The sequence below is a fragment of the Rhamphochromis longiceps genome, linkage group LG17 (genome assembly GCF_057381845.1).
Source record: "Rhamphochromis longiceps isolate RC_006_pf linkage group LG17, R_longiceps_female_GT1.1, whole genome shotgun sequence".
Classification (NCBI taxonomy): domain Eukaryota; kingdom Metazoa; phylum Chordata; class Actinopteri; order Cichliformes; family Cichlidae; genus Rhamphochromis; species Rhamphochromis longiceps.
Window position 1 is genome coordinate 16,212,464 of NC_140573.1, and position 23,716 is coordinate 16,236,179.

General features: G+C 45.9%; 1 protein-coding gene across 1 annotated transcript; it reads left to right on the top strand.

The window, feature by feature from the left end:
- The first annotated feature begins 7,101 nt into the window (after positions 1-7,101).
- Positions 7,102-10,670, top strand: LOC146649467 (uncharacterized). Its single transcript, XM_085386097.1, has 5 exons — positions 7,102-7,150; positions 7,572-7,739; positions 7,860-7,976; positions 8,176-8,541; positions 10,393-10,670. Exons 1-5 carry the CDS (start codon positions 7,102-7,104, stop codon positions 10,668-10,670), a joined length of 978 nt encoding a protein of 325 aa, XP_085242223.1.
- Positions 10,671-23,716: the final 13,046 nt, after the last annotated feature.

Genomic DNA, 23,716 nt, shown 5'->3' on the forward strand with positions numbered 1-23,716 from the left:
TCATTTTCTATCTATTGAGAAAACTTATTGTAAAAAGTAATGAAGAAAAAAACTCCTCCTTGCCCCGCGGGGTGGGGGTGTGTGTGTGTGTGTGTGTGTGTGTGTGTGTGTGTGTGTGTGTGCCTTCTGTTTTCTGCAACGGTAAAATACGACTTTGAGACGGATATTTGTTTTACCAAATGGACAATTGCTGTTGACAAAACTCGGCTCATGGTTGACTCTTTCCCACAGAGGGGGGTGCTTTAATAAACTTATTCGAATATGAGCTTTTTTTCCACTAAGACTAGTTTTATGGGGAGATGTAAGAAACCGGGTTACAAGCAATGATAATATCGGATGTTGACTCCTCAGCGGATCAACATTTTCTATCTATTGAGAAAACTTATTGTTAAAGTATTGAAGAAAAAACTCTCTACTTTGGTCTGACAAGGAGCAGGTTGCGTAAAACCTACCTCATATAGATGTTTTAATAATAATAATAATAATATTTTTTTGGAGGGCGTGTTATAGGATATAAGCATTGAGAAAAAAAAAACAAAAAAAAAAACTGATATCTGCCGTCTCACTCCTCCTTGGCCCGCGGGGTGGGGGTGGGGGTGTGTGTGTGTGTGTGTGTGTGTGTGTGTGTGTGGGCCTTCTTGCGAACGCCGTCTGTTTTCTGCAACGGTAAAATACGGCTTTGAGACGGATATTTGTTTTGCCAAATGGACAATTGCTGTTGACAAAACTCTCATGGTTGACTCTTTCCCACAGAGGTGTGTGTGTGTGTGTGTGTGTGTGTGTGTGTGTGTGTGTGTGTGTGTGTGTGTGAAACAAGATCGCCTGTCGCTGGTTTGTTTTTTCAGTCTCTTGTAAAAAAGGACTCTCAAAAGGAAAAGTAGTATTCACTAAGCGATATTTATTCAATTTTTTTTTACACATAGGCAGCCTGTAGGTTACAAGCGGATAGAAAGTTCTTCTTTTCATCACAAGCTATGGTGTATCTTAAAGGTTACAAGCGGATAGAAAGTTCTTCTTTTCATCACAGAATCATCTGCTGCATCACCGCTGTGCTTAGGGAACATGATGCAACAGGTCTGAAAATGACTAGACACTTCCGGAGTATTTCCGGTAGGGTCATAAGGTCCGGATCGATGCCTTCCATAGTAAATATGCTGTATTTGAATATGTCATATTCAAAACCTTCTTCTTTGGGAGAGCAGATCTCATCGGACACAGGACCGCTGCGGGGCTGCAGAAGGAAATCCATCTTGTGTCTGAGCCTTAGAAATTGTGACGGACTCATCTCTCTGCTTTTTTATTCCCCTCCAACAGATGGCGCGCTTCCGGAGGTTTCCCCCCTCCCTCTAAAAACTTTTTTTTTTTTTTTTTTTTTTCCCCCAACAACAGATGACGCGCTTCCAGGGGTTCACCCCTCCTTTTTCAGGGTGCGATTCGACACGGTTAGCAACAGATGGCGCGCTTCCGGGGCTCGCCCCCCTTTCTCAGGATATAATTCGTCACGCGGGGGGTTTCCCACCCCCCTTTCTCCGGATGCGATTCGTCACGCGGGGGGTTTCCCACGGAGGGGAGGGGCGGGAGGTCAAAAGGTCGTGATTAGGGCCATCAATCACTTCGGATCAAATTTTGTCATAAGCTGTATGGGAATAACTCTCTATCGTGGTTTGGGAACAGCTGTGTGAAGGACCAAAAAGCTCTCCAGAGAGTGATCCGTACAGCAGAACGCTGCTGCAGGATTGCTCTTCAGGACACCTACACCAGGAGATGCCGGACTAGAGCAGCACAGATACTGAAGGACCCGTCCTATCCAGGCAACAAACTGTTCCAACTTCTGCAATCTGGTAGAAGGTTCCGCATCTTCCGGGCAAGGACAGAGAGACTCAAGAGGAGCTTCTATCCCCAAGCCATCCGTGCCCTAAACACACACACCCACCCTCTCACATCATCTATAATTGACTGAGACAGGACTCTCTTCCAGACACTCTAAACCAAGGCACAATGTACATTTCAATTCCTTTAATTTTAAATATGTTTATATTGTCTATCCTGTAAAATAGTCAGATGTCTATTCATATTAATGTACAGAATTCACCTGCTTGCTGCTACTACTGCACATTCACCCAGTGTATATACTATATGTCTGTATATATATATATATATATATAATGTTCTTCCTCTACACCCCCCCCCCAATTTTTGCACATGTCGAGGAGCGTGTCAGGCTACATTTCACTGTGTGTTATACTTGTATAACTATGCATGTGACAAATAAAGAACCTTGAACTTGAACTTGTATGTATATATGCATGTAGGGTTAGTATAGTTAATGCATTTTCTGTATGTTTTTGTGTTCCTCTGTCATCACATTTGCATTATTCTCATCACTGCTTAAACAACACACATCTCGCTCTCTGTTTTTCTCCAAAACAGAAAATAGCATTACAGCTGTTTCAGGCTGAGAAACACCAAACACTCTTCATGTTATCATTCATCCACACAACTATTTTATTTCTTTTTGTCCACTGGGCAGGTGACCTTCAGAATCACATCTTCCCCAGCTGGATACCTTTTCACACACACCGTGACATCAGACACGCTAGCACTCACTTCTGCTTAGAGCACAATTTCACTTCATTCGTCAACGATCCACACACCACGTGCTGCCCAATAAAAGCTTTGTAGTGTATTTCATCCTCTTTCAAGGCAGACTTACACAGTTTATTCTCCATTACAAGACAACAATCAGCCACACTCACGCAGACCACGTCTGGCCCGCACACAAACAACATAGGCCAATTGTCTCTACGCCCCACACAGCGGAGAAGCCTGCGTCTCTCTCACGTGGCTAGCGCGCTCCCGTACCTGCGTTCAATGCAGGGTCACGTAGCCGCTCTCTAAGGCCTTCTGTACTCACTGTTCGTGTTGTTTTCGTTCATGGGAAGAGTCTCTGGATCCCGTCAATTGCCATCCATCCCGAGTGGAGTTCAGGCGCAAACTGTCCGGCCGGGTGACAAAGTGAAACACCAGGGCTTTACGTCAATAGTCCCAGACGTTGCGGTGGCGTCCTCTCCCTCTCCTCGGTGGATGCGATGTGTTAGGTTCCGGCTCCGAAGGACCAAATAAATGTTGGGTCTGTGTTTCCACAAGCCCCGCTAATTCTAGAGACTTATTCATCATGAAGAAAACAAGACAGTCGATCGATCGATTAGTCGCGCAAGGGAGGCCTCGTCTGTGTCCACCACGGAAATGACCCCAACGACGGCCTCCTCTCACTGCCTTTTATTGAGAGACAGTTCACACAAAACACATCACAGCAAAGCAACGCCCACATGGTTCTAAGACAAGGCATTGCATGTATATGTGTGAACTTCTGTAAAAATGTGTGTGTGTGTGTGTGTGTGTGTGTGTGTGTGCGCGCGCGTGTGTGTGTGTGTGTGTAAGAATGTGTGTGTGTTACCTCCTGCTGACCAAAGGGTCATAAAAGCAGGAGCAACATCACAAGAAGCAGATCTTCCAGATAGGATGTATCTGTAATAAAACATTACAGCCCCCCCACCCAGAACCTTGAGAAACTGGGGGGAAGGACACTGGAATTCCTTTCATCAGATTTGGCAAGCATAAAATGACAACATTTAACAATTCACTCTAACAATAACAACAGCTGCATCAACATCCATCACCGCAACTATAACTACAACCACTGTGTAGGGCTGCGACAAACTATTATTTTGATAGTCGACTGGTCACCGATTATTTTTGCGATTAGTCAGATCATGCATCCATTGGACGTAAAACGTACAGCTTATTGCACCAGCATGCACCTGCTTTTATATGACTATCATTAAATTACAGCTTTAAGTGTTTAAGGTATGTGCTAACTAAAAATAAAGAGAAGATGATAGTTTATTAAATTCTAATGAAATTTGCAGATTGTTTCGGTGGAGTTTAATAAACCTAGCTGTCTGCTCCTTGCTATCTAAAATATAACAGGACACCGGAGTATATTCTCTAGGATTTCACACTTCTGATAATCAGTTGTCTGCTTGATGTTTATTCAGCTGTGTAAAAACTATAACTTTAATCACAGCCAAACCGATTTACTCAGGAACAAATAAAACACCGAAAAAAAGGCAAACAATTACATTTTTAAGTTATCCGAGTGACTTATATATCATGTTTAACCTGAGTAGCAAAAGAGCGGGGATCTGAAAACGATGAAGTCGCGAGTCCGCTGTTCTTGCCGCAGAGGTGTGGACTCGAGTCACATGACTTGGACTCGAGTCAGACTCGAGTCATTAATTTTATGACTTTAGACTTGACTTGAAAAAATGTTCTAAGACTTGTGACTTGACTTGGACTTTTACACCAATGACCTGGGACTTGAATTGGACTTGAACCGGCTTACTTGAAAAGACTTGATATTTCACCCCAAATATAAAATTTAACATGCATATTATATAGAGATTGAAAATGTGACGTCATTCAGGGGTAAACCGCAAAGGATTCTGGGAACTCGTGGCAAGAGGTACTAGCGCACGCAGGCTTTCAATTGAAATCAGTCACACAGCGATAAAAAGAAACACAAAAATGTCAAGAAGCCGTTGTATTATTAACTGCAATAGCCGGTCGCATGACAGCCACGGGAAGCCGACGGGTAAAGAGATCGGTTGTTATCGGATTACGTCGTTGAAGAGAAATTGTTCAAGCCATGTTTCCGAAGTAAAAAGACGCGACGGATGGCCTGGATTTCAGCCATTCAAAGAGCAAATATAACGTCCCAGAACCCTCCAGCTCACAGGTTAGTCTGCTCCAAGCATTTCCACAAAGGTCAGTCTGCTGTTGTAGTTAATACGTCATTTTTCTTAACATAATTGGTGATATAGGTTACAAGCAAGTCTGGCGCTGAACAGAAATTGTCGCGCTATGCTCCTTTGTTTATTGTGCATAAATAGTGAATTGTCCTGACTCAATATTGCGTTTCGCCTCTGTTATTATGGTACATTGACAAAAACATGTACTTTTATTCACAGGATAAAACAGGTTTTTTGTATCACTAATTGCCCAGTACGATTACAGCATACAATATTATTGTCACTGCTACATTTCTGTGATGCTACCAGAAATTATTTCCACTACTAATTAATTACCCTTGAGCTCAAAGGTCCTATTAATAAACGGTTAACGAATGTGTATTTATGAAGACAATTTGTGAGACTGGTAAACTTATGATACGTACGATGGTCTTTCGTTCTACACGGTGCATTTCAAGGTCCTGTACCCATCCATCGGTAAACTGTACCTGGGCTTGTTGCAGTGACCTGAAGTTACTAAACTTCATGAGTGTATGCACTCACTCCAAGAACCGTATGATTATAAATATGCATATAAATATGCTACGATGAGATAGCTGACTTCATCTAACTAGCAAATGTTGTCCAGGCTACGTTGGTGATACAGTTTTTTTTAATGTGTATGATATTTTTGTCATGCGATTTTAAAGCCGGTCCTACAACCGCATCCAAGAATAACATGCAGCTTATCTCAGAACTGTCGGTGAAAATTATTCTTGGAGCTAGGTTTAATTGAGCTGCATTTTAAAGAGGTGCAATTTCACAATTTGTGTATATTTTCTAAGTTCACTATTTTGTCATGTGTTGAGAAAAACACAGATTTAAAAATTACATGGTCTAATATTTACATTTAGCATATAACTGCAACATTCTTTTTTCGTTTTTTTTTTTTTTTAAAGACTCGAAAGGACTTGAAATTCAAAATTTCAGACTTGTGACTTTACTCGGACTTTTACACCAGTGACTTGAGACTCGACTCTGACTTGCCTGACATTACTTGAGACTTGACTTGAGACTTGAGGATAAAGACTTGAGACTTACTTGAGACTTGCAAAACAATGACTTGGTCCCACCTCTGTCTTGCCGGCTCGAGTGACCACTGCACCCCCCGGCTTGCTATCGGTGGGTAACAGACGTCTCCGAAAACGTCGGCGCACTTTTGCAAATATGCGATGTCTTGATAAACCAAGCAGATATTTGAGATTTACACAGCTACATCTCGCCTGAAAATATGTTTTAAGTTTATTTTGTGACCCAGAAAGAGTAATAAGACTAATTTTAAAACTTAGCAGCGGCCGCCATTGTTGGCAGCTGAAATTTTGCTGGGCCGCGCTATGAATTCTGGGATATGGTGGGCCACGAAGGACACACCCGACCCATCCTTCAAATTCGGGGAAATGAAGGATGCATTTGTTGGCCGCATTTGAAGGAGTCGACGATATGGGACAGCCTTCGTCGCCTGACTGTGCAGCCTTCGTCGCCTGACTGTGACGTAATCGGCCTTCAAATGCGGCCTCCGGAGGATGCAACCGACGTTTTGGGACACAGCTACAGACTCACAGGCAGGCACTACAACAGAGGGAACAGAGACGTGGGACCAGGGCAGACACAGACACTGACTGGACACGGGGATATAGCAGACAGGGGAGACAGCAACTAAGGATTACACAGAGACATAAACCACAAGACAGAACTCTAACAAAGAAACCAAAGACTAGAAATGATAAATAATATAATAAACTCAAAAAAACTCAGTGTATAAAGTGTGTAATGAGGGGTTTTACAGCCTTAAAACATCTATAATATTTTTAAAAAATAAAGCTGGCTACTTTGCAGATTTAATCTGTCGCAGGCTGTTTCCAAAACGTAACTCCTGCAATAAATGATGGACCATTGTGCAAGAAGTCCATTTACCATTTACCAAAAATCTAAATTGTGTCAATTATGACTCATGAAACAGGACATGAAGTCATTCTTATTTAATGAAAAGTTAACAACGTAAAAGAAAATTTCTGAGCTTGTTTTGATGCATGAATACTTGTTGTTTAATTGAAGAAGAAAGGCGTGGTAAGATGCTTTGACATCATGATTTGACGAAAGAAGACTTGACTGTATGAATGATCATGCTGTAAAAATGTAAACACACCCAAACCTGATGTCACCTGTTCAGTATATAAAGTGCAGTGCTGCTCCTCAGCTTTAGTATCACAGTCCAGGGAAACTAATCTGCAGAACTGACCTGTTCATCACAATGAAGCTGCTGTTTTCTCTGTTTCTTCTCTGGGCACTCTCCACCACAGGTAACTACACTCATTTCACCTGCAGGTAGAAGGGAGTCTAATTTAAAGCTTTAAATCTTTTTTTATCTTACATTGTAATTTTTTTCCAAAGTTAGTGAGTAGTATTGACTCAACTGTAACCTGCTGTAACCCAATATGAACTTTCAAAACATCTCCTATTTGCTATATATTTAAATTGTGATGATCATTTCTGTATTCCTCTCCTGATTGCAGCTGGAGCCCTCCAGTGCCAAACCTGCACAAATTCAGCATGTTCAAGCACAGCACTACTTACATGCTCCTCATCGGAACCAATGTGTGTTACAGCTACCATTCTAGGTAATGTTTTCTCATATAATATTTAATATTTTCACTAAATTACATCCACTGTGAAGCTATTTGTGTTCCATCAACATTAACAAACTGGACTTTGCCTTTGTAGCTACTTCATCTGGAACTCCGGTCACACAAATCTACAAGGCATGTGCATCTTCCTCCCTGTGTCCAGCCGTAACCTCTCAGACATTTTCAGTCGACCTGGGTTTTCAAAGTGCTCTGGCTTCTGCTCAATGCTGCAACACAGATAACTGCAACTCAGTAACTCTGCCAAGTAAGTTAAATACTACATTGCTCATTGATGACAAAAGAATAATATAAAGAAATAAAAACAATAATCTGATGTTGTAAGAGTCTCTGTTCTGAAATGAAATGGCCTTCTTTTCTGTTTCAGATCCTGCTTCTCAGTCAAATAATGGTGGAGTATGCAACTTTTGTGACCCTTCCACTGGTCAGTGCTCCTCCACATTACAGTGTCAGGGAGTGGAGAACCAATGCTTCCAATCAACCAGTAAGTCTTTATGTTGTATCAGTTGTGTCATCGGTTTTCAATCAAAGATGATTTCAAATTCTTTTGTGATACTTCTGACATATAAATGAGCGGAAAATTTTAAAAAGCTGTTAAGTTGTTTTTTGCATGAAATATATTAAGCTTCCTGGAAAGTAGCCAATTTAAAACATATCCTGAAATTCTTCTTTTTCATCTGCAGTCAAAAGCAGCACCGGCACGTATCCAGGTTACGGCTGCGCATCTGCAAACCTGTGTGCAGCTGCTTCAATGCTGGGTTCTCTACCTTTCATGCAGAGCGTTGGTACAGTATCAGGTGTTGCCTGTTCTGCAGCACCAACTACAACTGCTGCCCCAACTACAACTAAAACCACCACCCCAACTACAACTACAACCACCACCCCAACTACAACTACAACCACGGACACAACTACAACCACCACCCCAACTACAACTACAACCACCACCCCAGCTACAACTACAACCACCACCCCAACTACAACTACAACCACCACCCCAACAACAACCACCACCCCAACTACAAGCACAACCACCGCCGCAACTACAACCACCACTGTAACAACAACCACCGTCCCAGCTACAACTACATCCACCGCCGCAACCACAACCACTACCCCAACTACAACCACTGCCGCAACTACAACCACCACCCCAACAACAACCACCACCAATGACCCAACTACAACAACCGCCGCAACTACAACCACCGCTGCAACCACAACCACCATCTCAGCTACAACTACAACCACAACCACCATCCCAACTACAACCACCGCCGCAACTACAACCACCGCAACTACTACCACCGCAACTACAACCACCGCAACTACACCCACCACCACACCAACAGCTACAACCACCGCTGTAAAAACAACCACTGCTGCAACCAAAACCACCGTCCCAGCTACAGCTACAACAATTGCCACAACTACAACCACCGTCCCAACTACAACCACCGCGGAAACTGCCACAACTGCCGCAACTACAACAACCACCCCAACTACAACCACCACCCCAACTACTACCACCGCCGCAACCACCACCACCGCTGCAACCACCATCCCAGCTACAACTACAACCACTACCGCAACTACAATAACCACCCCAACGACAACTACAACCACCGCGCCAACTACAACAACTGCCGCAACTACAACCACCGCTGCAACCACAACCACGATCCCAGCTACAACTACAACCACCGCCGCAACCACAACCACCGCCCGAACTACAACAACCGCCACAACTACAACCACCGCTGTAACAACAACCACCGTCCCAGCTACAACTACATCCTCCACCGCAACCACAACCACTGTCCCAACTACAACCACATCCACAACTACAACCACCACCCCAGCTACAACCACCGCCCCAATTACAACAGCCGCCGCAACTACAATCACAACCACTGCCGCAACTACAACCACCACCCCAACAACAACCACCGTCGCAACTACAACCACCGCCGCGAAAACAACCACCGTCCCAGCTACAACTACAACCACCACCGCAACTACAACAACCACCCCAACAACAACTACAACCACCGTGCCAACTACAACCACCGCTGCAACTACAACCACAACCACCACCCCAACTACAACGACCGCCGCAACCACAACCACCATCCCAACCACAACCACCGCTGCAACTACAACCACAACCACCGCTGCAACTACAACCACCACCCCAACTACAACCAGCGTCCCAACTACAACCACAACCACCACCCCAACTACAACCACCGCCGCAAGTACAACCACAACCACAACCACCGCTGCAACTACAACCACCACCCCAACTACAACTAGTGCTACGACAACCACCACCCCAGCGACAACCATCAACCCAACAACAACCACCACAACTACAATCACCGCTCCAACGACAACCACTACAACTACAACCACCGCTCCAACGACAACCATTACAACTACAACCACAGTCCCAACTACAACCAGTACAACTACAACCAACGCCCCAACTACAGCTGCATCCAGTATCCCAACTACAACAACCAGCTCAACAACAAGCATCCCAACTACAACCTCCGCCTCAACAACAACTACCATTGCAACTACAACCACTACACCAACTACAACCACCACCCCAACTACAACCACCGCCTCAACAACAACCACCGCTCCAACTACAACCACCGCCTCAACAACAACCACCACCCCAACTACAACCACGGCTACAACTACAACCACCACCCCGACTACTATCACTACAACTCCATCCACTACCCCAACTATAACCACCGCCCCAACTACAGCTACATCCAGTACCCCAACTACAACATCCGCCTCAAAAACAACCACCACAACTACAACCGTCACCCCAACTACAACCACGGCCACAACTACAACCGTCACCCCAACTACAACCACGGCCACAACTACAACCACTACACCAACTACAACTACAACCACGGCTACAACTACAACCACTACACCAACTACAACCACCACTCCAACTACACCCACTGCCTCAACTACCACAACCACTACCCCAACTACAACCACTGAAATTACAACCACTACCCCAACTACAACTTCAACTGCAGGATCAAGTACAACTACTGCCTCCACAACCAAAAGTGATGCTTGTTCCATCAGACTGGGAATGATCCATCTGCTGCTTGGACTCCTTCTCTTTACCTTTCATTGAAGTCTGAATAACACAAAAACAAACAAAAAAACATATGATGTCACAAACCTTTTCGAGATTTGAGTTGTTTAGAAATCACTGTTAAACTGAAGTCCATGAAAAAAGGTAATAGAGTATTGTTGAAGCAGACTTGGAATAAGTATGCAAGACTTCTTTGTTTGTTGGCATAGTCAATTGTGTCAGTTCAATACTTAATATTATTTATAATATTTATTTTAAATATGTGTTATATGCATATTGTTTTCCATGTATGTATATGTCTGGATTTTAGTTTATACCAAGTGGGTGAAACAAAGGAGTCCTTGTAATAATAGCAAAGCATGCTTTGTAAATAAAAGAAAGAAGCACAATTATATTTATTTATTGTTTATTTGTTTCCCTTTGTCCCTTTGATTTTCTAAATTTCTCTCTCTACTTAATCTGCTGTATATTACTTGTGATCAAGATACAATGAAGTGTTTCAAGGCCATTTCCTAAATCTGCTGTGTGACCCACGGGTCACACATGTATACCAGTCGGTTAAAATGGGTTTAATTTTAAAAATAAAACCCAAACAAAATTGACAGCCGCAGCCGCCACAATATGTCAGATTACACCAGGTTAAAACAAATTAAAATACACCGCTGTATCGGGTCCTCGGCCCGCAGCCAGAAATCCACTCGGCAAAGCAGCAGCTCTGTACTCTGTAAATAAAAGCAGGAGATCACTTATGCTAGACAGTAAAACGCAGCGGGAGTATCTCTCCAATTATTTTGCTTTCATTACCTGTCCACAAGTTCGCGTCACACTAGAGCAGGGTGATATGACCAAAAATATTTATCACGATATACATTTGAAAATTTGCGATAACGATATAACTGACGATATAATTGACACTAGACAAAATACTTTACAACTCCACAATTTTATTAGTGCAAAAAAACCCATCAATGTATTTTCACTTAAACAAGCAGCTGTTTTTTACATTAAAGTTATATAAAAATGTAACAGTGCAAATGCAAATTCCTTGCTGACAGTTTAATCAAAAGGCATTTCCAGTGGAAATTAGCCAACATATCCTCAGCATAACCGTGTATAATATCCACAAAACTTAAAAAGAGCTTATATACACGCAATACGGTAACATTATGTTGAAGCACAGTACGTATCACTCCGCGAGGCTCCTGCCTACGATAGCCATAATGCTCTGACAATCCATCAAGTGGTGCAGGTTTGTAGCTTAGCAAAGTCGTACTAAAACATCAGTCAGTAAACACAACCAGAATTCAAACATAAGGCACACGGGATTATAAGATATATATTTCTAGATTTATATTTCAGAAAAATCAAAGGATTGATTTTAAGTGTGCCATATTTTCCAAAACACGGTAATAACCACGGTCCGCTAGCATGCTCTACCAAAAATAGTGCTTTGTTGTGTATCCGGAGGACGAAAGCTAAACCAGTTCCACACCACTGAAGCTCCAGCATTTTTACAAACCAATTCTGGTTCATCCGTTCCATTCAACGGTCCGCTTTGGCCCTTGTCATTCTCCATCGCCGCCGTGCCTTTTTTGCCATGTGCGTATGAAAACAAAGGCACTGCGCATACGCGTTTTACCCATATTCTATCGCGATATTTCATTTTCTTGTCGTTGCCCAACATTATACTGGTATTAACGTGAATGGTATGATATGGCCCCGCCCTACGTCACACCCTAATAAATATTGGTCAGTGGCGGTGGACTCCACTACACATCTCTCTGCCGGAGTAGCGCAATGTTTCCCACCTACCTACAAGGGTGCAAATAACTTTAAATCTCTGCCAAAGAGCCAGACCTCAAGTGGTCCATTTGCTATGACCTACCGTTCTAACAGAAGGCTAGCGTCCATAAAAGAAGTTAAAAGTGCCAACTTGCCCGGCTTGGACCAAGCACTCGCAGCTTCAGGTGCGCTCCAGAGAATACCTAATTGCCCAAACCTGAGCTTATGAAAGGGACAAAAACCAGCTCTGCTTATCAGGGGCAGTTCTCAGGACTCACCTATCTCACATGCATTTGGTGCTGGGGAGGCTGCTGCTTACAATCCTCTGTACAGTTTTCATGACCATCAGCAGGGTCATCTTCTGGGAGGAGGGCAGGGAACTCTCCACCACAAATCTGAGTGATATTTTGCAGCATTCTCTATTGTCCAGCCTTTAGTACTTAAATGTTATAGAGTTTATACACTTATACAATAAGGCAATGATCCTCTGTCAGGACCTTGAGGTTTGACTGGAAAGTTCCATCATTCACCCGAGTTCCTTGGTCTCCACCCCTGGGCAGAGCCATCATCTCTCCTGCACTCCTGTACACCTGAGGCTGATTCTGGGTAATCAGGTTGAGGATTTAAGCTCCACCTAGACTCTCGTTCACCACCAGTTCGTCAACAACCTCATGTTGGTATCGTTTTTTCATGCTCTTGCTACTTCTTTTTTCGTTTACTTTGAGATTAGATTAGGACATTTGGTCAGGGAATTTTATTCCCATATTGATTATAGGGTGGGACCCGGGCATCAGATAATAAACTGGCGGTTAGAGTCCACAGTGATGCTTCCAGAGTTATTTAAAGTACTTAGGACGGGAAGTTGGACTTCCTAGGGGCGCAAAATGTTCTGAGGGTTATGCCTCCCCTCTGTTCCCCTCTGTTCCGTGGGCGAGAGGGTTAATTCGGTTGGCCACCGCGAGCACTAGGGACACACGTTAATAGCTAGTGGTCAAGCACCACTTTACTTGCACCATTTGATGTCACACTTCTGATAATCAGTTGTCTGCTTGACGTTTATTCAGCTGTGTAAAAACTATAACTTTAATCACAGCCAAACCGATTTACTCAGGAACAAATAAAACACAGAAAAAAAGGCAAACAATTATATTTTTAAGTTATCCGAGTGACTTATATATCATGTTTAACCTGAGTAGCAAAAGAGCGGGGATCTGAAAACGATGAAGCCGCGAGTCCGCTGTTCTTGCCGGCTCGAGTGACCACTGCACCCCCCGGCTTGCTATCGAGCGGGTGGGTAACAGACGTCTCCGAAAACGTCGGCGCACTTTTGCAAATATGCGATGTCTTGATAAATCAAGCAGATATTTGAGATTTACACAGCTACATCTCGCCTGAAAATATGTTTTAAGTTTATTTTGTGACCCAGAAAGAGTAATAAGACTAATTTTAAAACTTAGCAGCGGCCGCCATTGTTGGCAGCTGAAATTTTGCTGGGCCGCGCTATGAATTCTGGGATATGGTGGGCCACGAAGGACACACCCGACCCATCCTTCAAATTCGGGGAAATGAAGGACGCATTTGTTGGCCGCATTTGAAGGAGTCGACGATTTGGGACAGCCTTCGTCGCCTGACTGTGACGTAATTGGCCTTCAAATGCGGCCTCCGGAGGATGCAACCGACGTTTTGGGACACAGCTACAGACTCACAGGCAGGCACTACAACAGAGGGAACAGAGACGTGGGACCAGGGCAGACACTGACTGGACACGGGGATATAGCAGACAGGGGAGACAGCAACTAAGGATTACACAGAGACATAAACCACAAGACAGAACTCTAACAAAGAAACCAAAGACTAGAAATGATAAATAATATAATAAACTCAAAAAAACTCAGTGTATAAAGTGTGTAATGAGGGGTTTTACAGCCTTAAAACATCTATAATATTTTTAAAAAATAAAGCTGGCTACTTTGCAGATTTAATCTGTTGCAGGCTGTTTCCAAAACGTAACTCCTGCGATAAATGATGGACCATTGTGCAAGAAGTCCATTTACCATTTACCAAAAATCTAAGTTGTGTCAATTATGACTCATGAAACAGGACATGAAGTCATTCTTATTTAATGAAAAGTTAACAACGTAAAAGAAAATTTCTGAGCTTGTTTTGATGCATGAATACTTGTTGTTTAATTGAAGAAGAAAGGCGTGGTAAGATGCTTTGACATCATGATTTGACGAAAGAAGACTTGACTGTATGAATGATCATGCTGTAAAAATGTAAACACACCCAAACCTGATGTCACCTGTTCAGTATATAAAGTGCAGTGCTGCTCCTCAGCTTTAGTATCACAGTCCAGGGAAACTAATCTGCAGAACTGACCTGTTCATCACAATGAAGCTGCTGTTTTCTCTGTTTCTTCTCTGGGCACTCTCCACCACAGGTAACTACACTCATTTCACCTGCAGGTAGAAGGGAGTCTAATTTAAAGCTTTAAATCTTTTTTTATCTTACATTGTAATTTTTTTCCAAAGTTAGTGAGTAGTATTGACTCAACTGTAACCTGCTGTAACCCAATATGAACTTTCAAAACATCTCCTATTTGCTATATATTTAAATTGTGATGATCATTTCTGTATTCCTCTCCTGATTGCAGCTGGAGCCCTACATTTACAAACCAATTCTGGTTCATCCGTTCCATTCAACGGTCCGCTTTGGCCCTTGTCATTCTCCATCGCCGCCGTGCCTTTTTCGCCATGTGCGTATGAAAACAAAGGCACTGCGCATACGCGTTTTACCCATATTCTATCGCAATATTTCATTTTCTTGTCGTTGCCCAACATTATACCGGTATTAACGTGAATGGTATGATATGGCCCAGCCCTACGTCACACCCTAATAAATATTGGTCAGTGGCGGTGGACTCCACTACACATCTCTCTGCCAGAGTAGCGCAATGTTTCCCACCTACAAGGGTGCAAATAACTTTAAATCTCTGCCAAAGAGCCAGACCTCAAGTCAATAACAAAAGTTTGATTAGCCTGTAGAAATAGGAAAGAGAGAAACAGAAAAACATGAGTCTGTGTGGCGGTGTGTGTGTGACAACTTTGCACGCCCATAAAAGGACACTGGCTGATGTGCTTAGTGTGGGACCAGAGAGAGAGAGACTTAGTGTTAATACAGGTGCACTGAAAACGTGAGTACAGCGGCAAAAGCATAGATTAACAGAATTGGGAGTTAAACAGGCCAGGCTTTGGCTTAAATTTTGACAGCTTCACCTCTCATTGTCTCCTTATCCTGAGAATAATAATAATAATAATAATAATAATAATAATAATAATAATAATAATGGATTGCATTTATATAGCGCTTTTCGGGGGCCTCAAAGCACTTTACAATTCCACTATTGTAAAGTGAAGAAAGAGAAGAAACTTAAAGGACAGTCAATCTCCTGATGAAGACAGGAGACAGACAGAACACTGTGTACTTGAATAATTACCAGCAGGCAAAAAGACAGTGCAATTGAACTCCCCAATCAACAGGACCAATTCTGTTTACATTATACATGCTTCCCTTAGGCAGTATCATTATAAGACATAGCATACATTTTCACTGCTATGCAGATGACACCCAGCTCTATCTGTCCATGAAGCCAGATAACACACACCAATTAGTTAAACTGCAGGAATGTCTTAAAGACATAAAGACCTGGATGGCTGCTAACTTTCTGCTTCTTAATTCAGATAAAACTGAGGTTATTGTACTCGGCCCTGAAAAGCCTAGAAATATGGTATCTAACCAGATTCTTACTCTGGATGGCATTACCTTGGCCTCCAGTAACGCTGTGAGGAACCTTGGAGTCATCTTTGACCAGGACATGTCCTTCAATGCACATATTAAACAAATATGTAAGACTGCTTTCTTCCATTTGCGCAACATCTCTAAAATTAGAAATATCCTGTCTCAGAGTGACGCTGAAAAACTAGTTCATGCATTTATTACTTCCAGGCTGGACTACTGTAATTCATTATTATCAGGATGTCCAAAAAACTCACTGAAAAGCCTTCAGCTAATCCAAAATGCTGCAGCAAGAGTACTGACAGGGACTAGAAAGTGAGAGCATATTTCTCCTGTTTTGGCTTCCCTTCATTGGCTTCCTGTTAAATCCAGAATTGAATTCAAAATCCTGCTCCTCACATACAAGGTCTTAAATAATCAGGCCCCATCTTATCTTAATGACCTTGTAGTACCATATCACCCAATTAGAGCACTTCGCTCTCGCTCTGCAGGCCTACTTGTTGTTCCTAGAGTAATTAAAAGTAGAATGGGAGGGAGAGCCTTCAGTTTTCAGGCCCCTCTTCTGTGGAACCAGCTTCCAGTTTGGATTCAGGAGACAGACACTATCTCTACTTTCAAGATTAGGCTTAAAACTTTCCTTTTTGCTAAAGCATATAGTTAGGGCTGGCGATTTTGGTTCTGTTCTCCTCTAATTGGTGTTTACCCTGTTCCCCCCCGTGTGTTCCTGTTTTATTGTGAAGGTCTGCGTCTTATGTGAGTGTTTTCAGTTTGCCTCCCTGGTCTCGTCATGTTAATCACTCCCAGCTGTGTCTCCCACCTGTGTGTAATCTCCCTGTGTTCTCTGAGTGTATTTAAGTTGTATTTTCTGTCTTAGTAATCGCTGGTTCGTGTGTGTTGTTTCCCCTCGGTCTCCCGGCGTCTCCCCGTATGTATTTCTCCGGACCTCCCTGCATCCTCATTCTGGTTTGTCTTATTAGTTTACCCAGTTTAGGTTTCCGGTTTCATGTTTTGTCGCCACCGCTGTTTGTACTTACACCCCTGTAAATAAACACTCACCTGCACCAGAGCTGCTGCCTTTTGGGTCCTTTTCTACATTCCACACGGCTTGCTCCGGCAATCCGTGACAGTACGAACCAGCCACCATGGACCCAGCGGCAGTAAATCCGTCCGAGGAGCTCCGGGACGACATTACGTATAATGTGGAGATCCTCCTCGGGCTGTGGCTGGAGAACCCCCCAGAGGAGCTGCGTCGCGCCGTGGAAAGACGGCTACAACGGCTCTTTTCCGGCCTGCCATGGCTATTGGAATCGCTTCCCCCGACCGCGCAGGCCTTTCTCCACCTCACACCTCACCTTCTCTCCGCCACAACTACCTCGCAGGCCAACTCGCTGGATGTGATCTTGCCCGGCCCGTCGGAGCCATCTGCGGGGAGGAAACGCCGATCGCGCCGCGGGCGCGCCACCCCACAGCCGGACGTTCGGACTTCTAATTCACCGGCTGTGGTGAGTGAGGACTCTTTTTCATTTTCGGACTGTATGACTGTTCATTCTGGGGCGGTGTTCTGTGCAGCAGATGATATTGTGAATAGCATGTCACCTGCCCCGCAGCCATTCTCAGCTCAGCCTCCAGTGTCGCTTTCAGCTCAGCCTCCAGTGTCGCTTTCAGCTCAGTCTCCAGTGTCGCCTTCAGCTCAGTCTCCCGTGTCGCCTTCAGCTCAGTCTCCCGTAGCTCCAGTGTCGCCTGTAGCGCAGGCCCCAGTAGCTCCAGTGCCGCCTGTAGCGCATGCCCCAGTAGCTCCAGTGCCGCCTATAGCGCAGGCCCCAGTAGCTCCAGTGCCGCCTGTAGCGCAAGCCCCAGTAGCTCCAGTGTCCCCGCTACCCGTAGCTCTGGCTCCGGTATCCCCGGTTTCACTCATTCACTCCATGCAGGGAGAAAGTCTAATTTCACCTCAAGGTGCTTTTCATGGTTCAGCCGCCATTGGCACAGTTTGCCACTCCAGGGCTTCCCCAGAGGCTAGGTCTCAGTCCCCGGCTGATTCTGGACCCCTGAAGTCTAAGCAGCTACCTGAGAACTGCGCCATGTCAGCATTGCCTGTGCAGAGCCCGTGCTCAGCGCATTGCCAGTTGCCTTCGTGTTTGCCAGAGGACTCCATGACTGCTGGCTTAGTGATGACTTCTGCTGGAGGGTCCGTAGGACCACTCCGGCCTTTGTTTCTAGTCTCCGCTGGTGGGTCCGAGGGACCGCTCCGGCCTTCGTCTCCAGTCTCCGCTGGAGGGTCCGAGGGGCCCGTTCAGCCTCCTGCCTCCGCTGGAGGGTCCGAGGGGCCCGTTCAGCTTCCTGCCTCGTCGGCTGGGGGGCCCGAGGAGCCCGTCCAGCCGCCTGCTGCAGCTTCATCATCATCCTCGCCTGCTGCAGCTTCATCATCATCCTCGCCTGCTGTATCTTCATCATCATCCTCGCCTGCTGCAGCTTCATCATCCTTGGTGGCGCTGTCACTTGGCGTTCGCTCGCTCTGCGCTTCATCATCCTCGTCTGGTCCAGCCTCCGCGTCTTCAGCCTCGTCTGGTCCAGCCTCCGCGCCTTCAGCCTCGTCTGGTCCAGCCTCCGCGCCTTCAGCCTCGTCTGGTCCGGCTTCATCCGAGTCTTCAGCCTCGCCTGGTCCAGCCTCTGCAGCCTCACCTGGTCCAGCCTCTGCCTGTGCTTCGCCTGGTCCAGCTTCTGCCTGTGCTTCGCCTGGTCCAGCTTCTGCCTGTGATTCGTCTGGTCCAGCTTCTGCCTGTGCTTCGCCTGGCCCAGCCTCTGCAGCCTCACCTGGTCCAGCCTCTGCCTGTGCTTCGCCTGGTCCAGCCTCTGCAGCCTCACCTGGTCCAGCCTCTGCCTGTGCTTCCCCTGGTCCAGCCTCTGCAGCCTCACCTGGTCCAGCCTCTGATTCGTCTGGTCCAGCTTCTGCCTGTGCTTTGCCTAGTCCAGCCTCTGCAGCCTCGCCTGGTCCGGATCGCCATCGCCTGAGTCGCCGCCATTGCCTTCCGCGCGGTCGGCCCCCTGAACTGCTCCGTCGTCTCCCTCGTCGCCGCCGCTGCCTTCCGCACGGCCGGCCCCCGGACCATCTTCGCCTGAGTGGCCGCCGTTGCCTTCCGCACGGCCGGCCCCCGGACCGCCATCGCCTGAGTGGCCGCCGTTGCCTTCTGCACGGCCGGCCCCCGGACCGCCATCGCGTGAGTGGCCGCCGTTGCCTTCCGCACGGCCGGCCTCCCGAACTGTGTCCACGTCGCCGCTGTTGCCGTCCGCACGGTCGGCCCCCCGAACTGTGTCCACGTCACCGCTTTGCCGTCCGCACGGTCGGCCCCCTGAACTGTTTGGACTCCTGTGCTGTCGGCCCCCTGGCCAGCCCCCTGAACTCTTCTGTTTTGGACTCCTGTGCTGTCGGGCCCTGGCCGGCCCCCTGGACTTTTCTATTTTGGACTCTGTTTTTTCCTTTGTTCTGGCGTGCTTCGTTTCTTTTGGGTTTGGGCTCGTTTTTTGTTTTTGTCTTTTGGCCTTCTGGTGCTCCGGTTTTGTTTTGCTTCGGGCCCTCCTTCCTGGGCCCCCGCCGCCCGCCCTGGTCGGGTTGTTTTGTGTTTTTTTCTGGCTGTTTTGTTTCTTGTTGGGCTGTCTGGGGCCAGCCTTTGAGGGGGGGGGGGGGGGGGGGGGTACTGTCATGATCCTGGGTCCTTTTGACCTAGCGTTTTGTGTTTTCTCTTCGCGATTTTGGTTCTGTTCTTCTCTAATTGGTGTTTACCCTGTTCCCCCCCGTGTGTTCCTGTTTTATTGTGAAGGTCTGCGTCTTATGTGAGTGTTTTCAGTTTGCCTCCCTGGTCTCGTCATGTTAATCACTCCCAGCTGTGTCTCCCACCTGTGTGTAATCTCCCTGTATTCTCTGAGTGTATTTAAGTTGTATTTTCTGTCTTAGTAATCGCTGGTTCGTCTGTGTTGTTTCCCCTCGGTCTCCCTGCGTCTCCCCGTATGTATTTCTCCGGACCTCCCTGCATCCTCATTCTGGTTTGTCTTATTAGTTTACCCAGTTTAGGTTTCCGGTTTCATGTTTTGTCGCCACCGCTGTTTGTACTTACACCCCTGTAAATAAACACTCACCTGCACCAGAGCTGCTGCCTTTTGGGTCCTTTTCTACATTCCACACGGCTTGCCCCGGCAATCCGTGACATTTGGATTACGGACATATTTCCCCATTACATGAAGCTGGACCCTTAAAAAAAATGAACTTTAAAAAAGAAACTTTTAAAAAAGGACCAAACGGACTCTGAACAAAAGGACTCTTGCACAGAAAAAAATCACAGCATTAATTTATTAATTAATTGTGGGCAGGGGAGAGGTCACTGAGGCAGTTAAACAACTCCTTGGTGGCAGAGTCTCTGGTGTGGATGAAGTCTGCCCCGAGTTCCTGAAGGCTCTGGACGTTGTAGGGCTGTCCTGGTTGACACGCCTCTACAATGTTGCGTGGGGATCAGGGGCAGTACCCCTGGACTGGCAGACCAGGGGGGTGGTCCCCATCTTTTAGAAGGGGGACCGGAGGGTCTGTTCCAACTACAGGTGGATCACACTCCTCAGCCTCCCTGGGAAAGTCTATGCCAGGGTGCTGGAATGGAGAGTTCATCCGCTAGTCGAACCTCAGATACAGGAGGATCAATGCAGTTTTCGTCCTGGTCGCGGAACACTGGACCAGCTCTTTATCTTCTCAAGGATATTTAAGACTGCATGGGAGTTTGCCCAACCAGTCTACATGTGTTTTGTGGACTTGGAGAAGGCATTCGACCGTGTCCCTCGGGGTGTCCTGTGGGAGGTGTTGCGGGAGTATGGGGTGTCTGGCCCATTGCTACGGGCCATTCGATCCCTGTACAACCATTGCAAGAGCTTGGGTCGCATTGCCGGCAATAAGTCGGACTTGTTCCCGGTGGGTGATGGGCTCCGCCAGGGCTGCCCTTTGTCACAGATTCTGTTCATAAGTTTTATGGACAGGATTTCTAGGCTATTTCTTGGCTTCATAGAGTGATGGCCTCCAGCTCTCACCGGAACGGTTTGTAGCCGAGTGTAAAGCAGCGGGAATGAGGATCAGCACCTCCAAATCTGAGGCCATGGTTCTCAGCCGGAAAAGGGTGGAGAGCCCACTCCGGGTCAGGGGTGAGTTCCTGCCCCAAGTGGAGGAGTTCAAGTATCTCGGGGTCTTGTTCGCAAGTGATGGGAGAAGGGAGCCGGAGATCGACAGATGATTGGTGCTGCGGCCGCAGTGATGCGGTCTGTCGTGGTGAAGAGGGAGCTGAGTGTTAAAGCGACGCTCTCAATTTACCGGTCGATCTACGTCCCTACCCTCATCTCTGGCCACGAGCTGTGGGTAGTGACCGAAAGAATGAGATCGTGGATACAAGCGGGGGAAATGAGCTTCCTACGAAGGGTGGCTGGGTGAGAAGTTCAGCCATCCGGAAGAGGGGCTCAGAGTAGAGCCGCTGCTCCTCCACATCAAAAGGAGCCAGCTGAGGTGGTTCAGGCATCTGACAAGGATGCCTCCTGGGCGCCTCCTTGGTGAGGTTTTCCGGGCATGTGCCACCGGGAGGAGGCCCCAGGGCAGAACCAGGACACAATGGAGAGATTAGATCTCTCGGCTGGCCTGGGAGAGCCTTGGTGTTCCCCCAGATAAGCTGGAGGAGGTGGCTGGGGAGAGGGAGGTCTGGGCTTCTCTGCTTAGGCTGCTGCCCCCTCAACCCGGCCCCAGATAAAGCGGGAGAAGATGGATGGATGGATGGATGGATGGATATTTCAGTGCTTTTTTTCCCTGAGATGTCATACACTTCAGATTCTAGCCAAACATTTTACCTTTCCAAGGATAGTAGGCGGGCCCAGGTACATATGTTTACTTTTAGAGCAGAGCTACAGATTAAAAATGCCCAAGGAAAAGCGGTCAACAGTCTGGCTGTACTTCACAGCAAAAGATGCAAACTCAGCAGCCTGCAACAAGTGCTTTTAGGTGATACTGTGCAAAGGAGGTAACACCTCGAATCTGATAAAACTCCTGGCGACGCATAGCGGTTTTTTTTAAAGCCAAGAAATGCACGGTACCTACTACGGATGTGGTGCCTGTTATCGGACCTGGAGTTAGCAACATTTGTTTGTTACAGTCAGCTTTATAGAAGTGACCCCATCATAAAAACCCCATGGTGTGTTGGCAAACTCTGTGTTTGTGTGTGTATGCACGAGCACATGAGTGCCTGTGTGTGCGCATACCCGTATGTCTATGTAAGTGCACGTAAGTGAATGTGTTTGCGTACCTGTGTGTATGTGTGAGTGCACGCCAGTGAGTGTGGATGTGTGAGTGTAACAGTTTAAGCACTGTGTGTGTGTGTGTGTGTGTGTGTGTGTGTGTGTGTGTGTGTGTGTGTGTGTGTGTGTGTGTGTGTGTGTGTGTGTGACTTCCTGACGGTCATAAAAGTAATCTCACCCAAGCTACACCAAATTCCTCTACACAACATAGAAAACAGAGTTAACATATTACAAACACTGAGACGCCCACTCTGCATCCACTGGGCCATTGCCCTCTTGTTGTCTTACATTTACAGATAAGGATGTGGAGAGTCTCCTGCAAACCTACTTCTAAGTTATAACAATTATGAGTTTTTATTAAAGGTACAAGCATCAGCATCAGCAACCCCCAACTGTAGCTCCCTGTCTCCTTTTATGACAGCAGACCCCCAGTGTCAATAAATGCCTTTCCCTCTAAACAATTACACACACTCGCAAGCCTACAGCTAACCCAAACTGAAACACACACTGTTACAAAAAACATCTTTTAAAAAATTGTAATATTCCGGCAGCTGGGGCGCCAAAATACTACCGTAACATAACAGAAAATAACTTCCTCATAAAAATACGGTTATTTCCAGTAATGACAATACAGTTTGTTGCGCTAATTTTACATGGGATCTTGCCTTTTCAATTAATTTTAAACATTAAATTAGGAACATGGTAATGTGATTAAACAATGAAATTATCTATAAATAGGGGGGAAAAAATAAATCTTAAAAAACAGTAATATTCCAGTAGCTGGGGCGCCAAAATACTACCGTAAAATGACAGAAAATAACTTTCTCATGAAAATACAGTCATTTTCAGTAATGAAAATAGAGTTTGTTGCGCTAATTTTACATGGGATTCTGCCTTTTCCAAGTGTTTTTAGACATTAAATTGGGAACATTTTAACGTGATCAAACAATGAAATTACCTATAAACAAGGTCAATGAATGTGGCAATATGAATCATAATACGTAAAGGTACAGAAATATACAGTTAACAGTTGGTTTAAATAATAATGGATTGCATGACAGAAGCAAGGCTGCCATATCACACCATCGGCCCCTCTGGCCATCACCAGTAGGTGAAGACTCTTGACCACAAACACAATACCGAGCGCGTCCGAGCCGGGGCTCGAACCGGCAACCTTCTGACCACAAGGCAAACTGCCA

Coding starts and splice junctions, on each gene's coding strand:
- LOC146649467 (XM_085386097.1), top strand. CDS start 7,102: ATGAAGCTGCTGTTTTCTCTGTTTCTTCTCTGGGCACTCTCCACCACA. Junction 7,151..7,571: donor CTGGGCACTCTCCACCACAG/GTAACTACACTC, acceptor TTGCCTTTGTAG/CTACTTCATCTGGAACTCCG. Junction 7,977..8,175: donor CCAATGCTTCCAATCAACCA/GTAAGTCTTTAT, acceptor TTTCATCTGCAG/TCAAAAGCAGCACCGGCACG.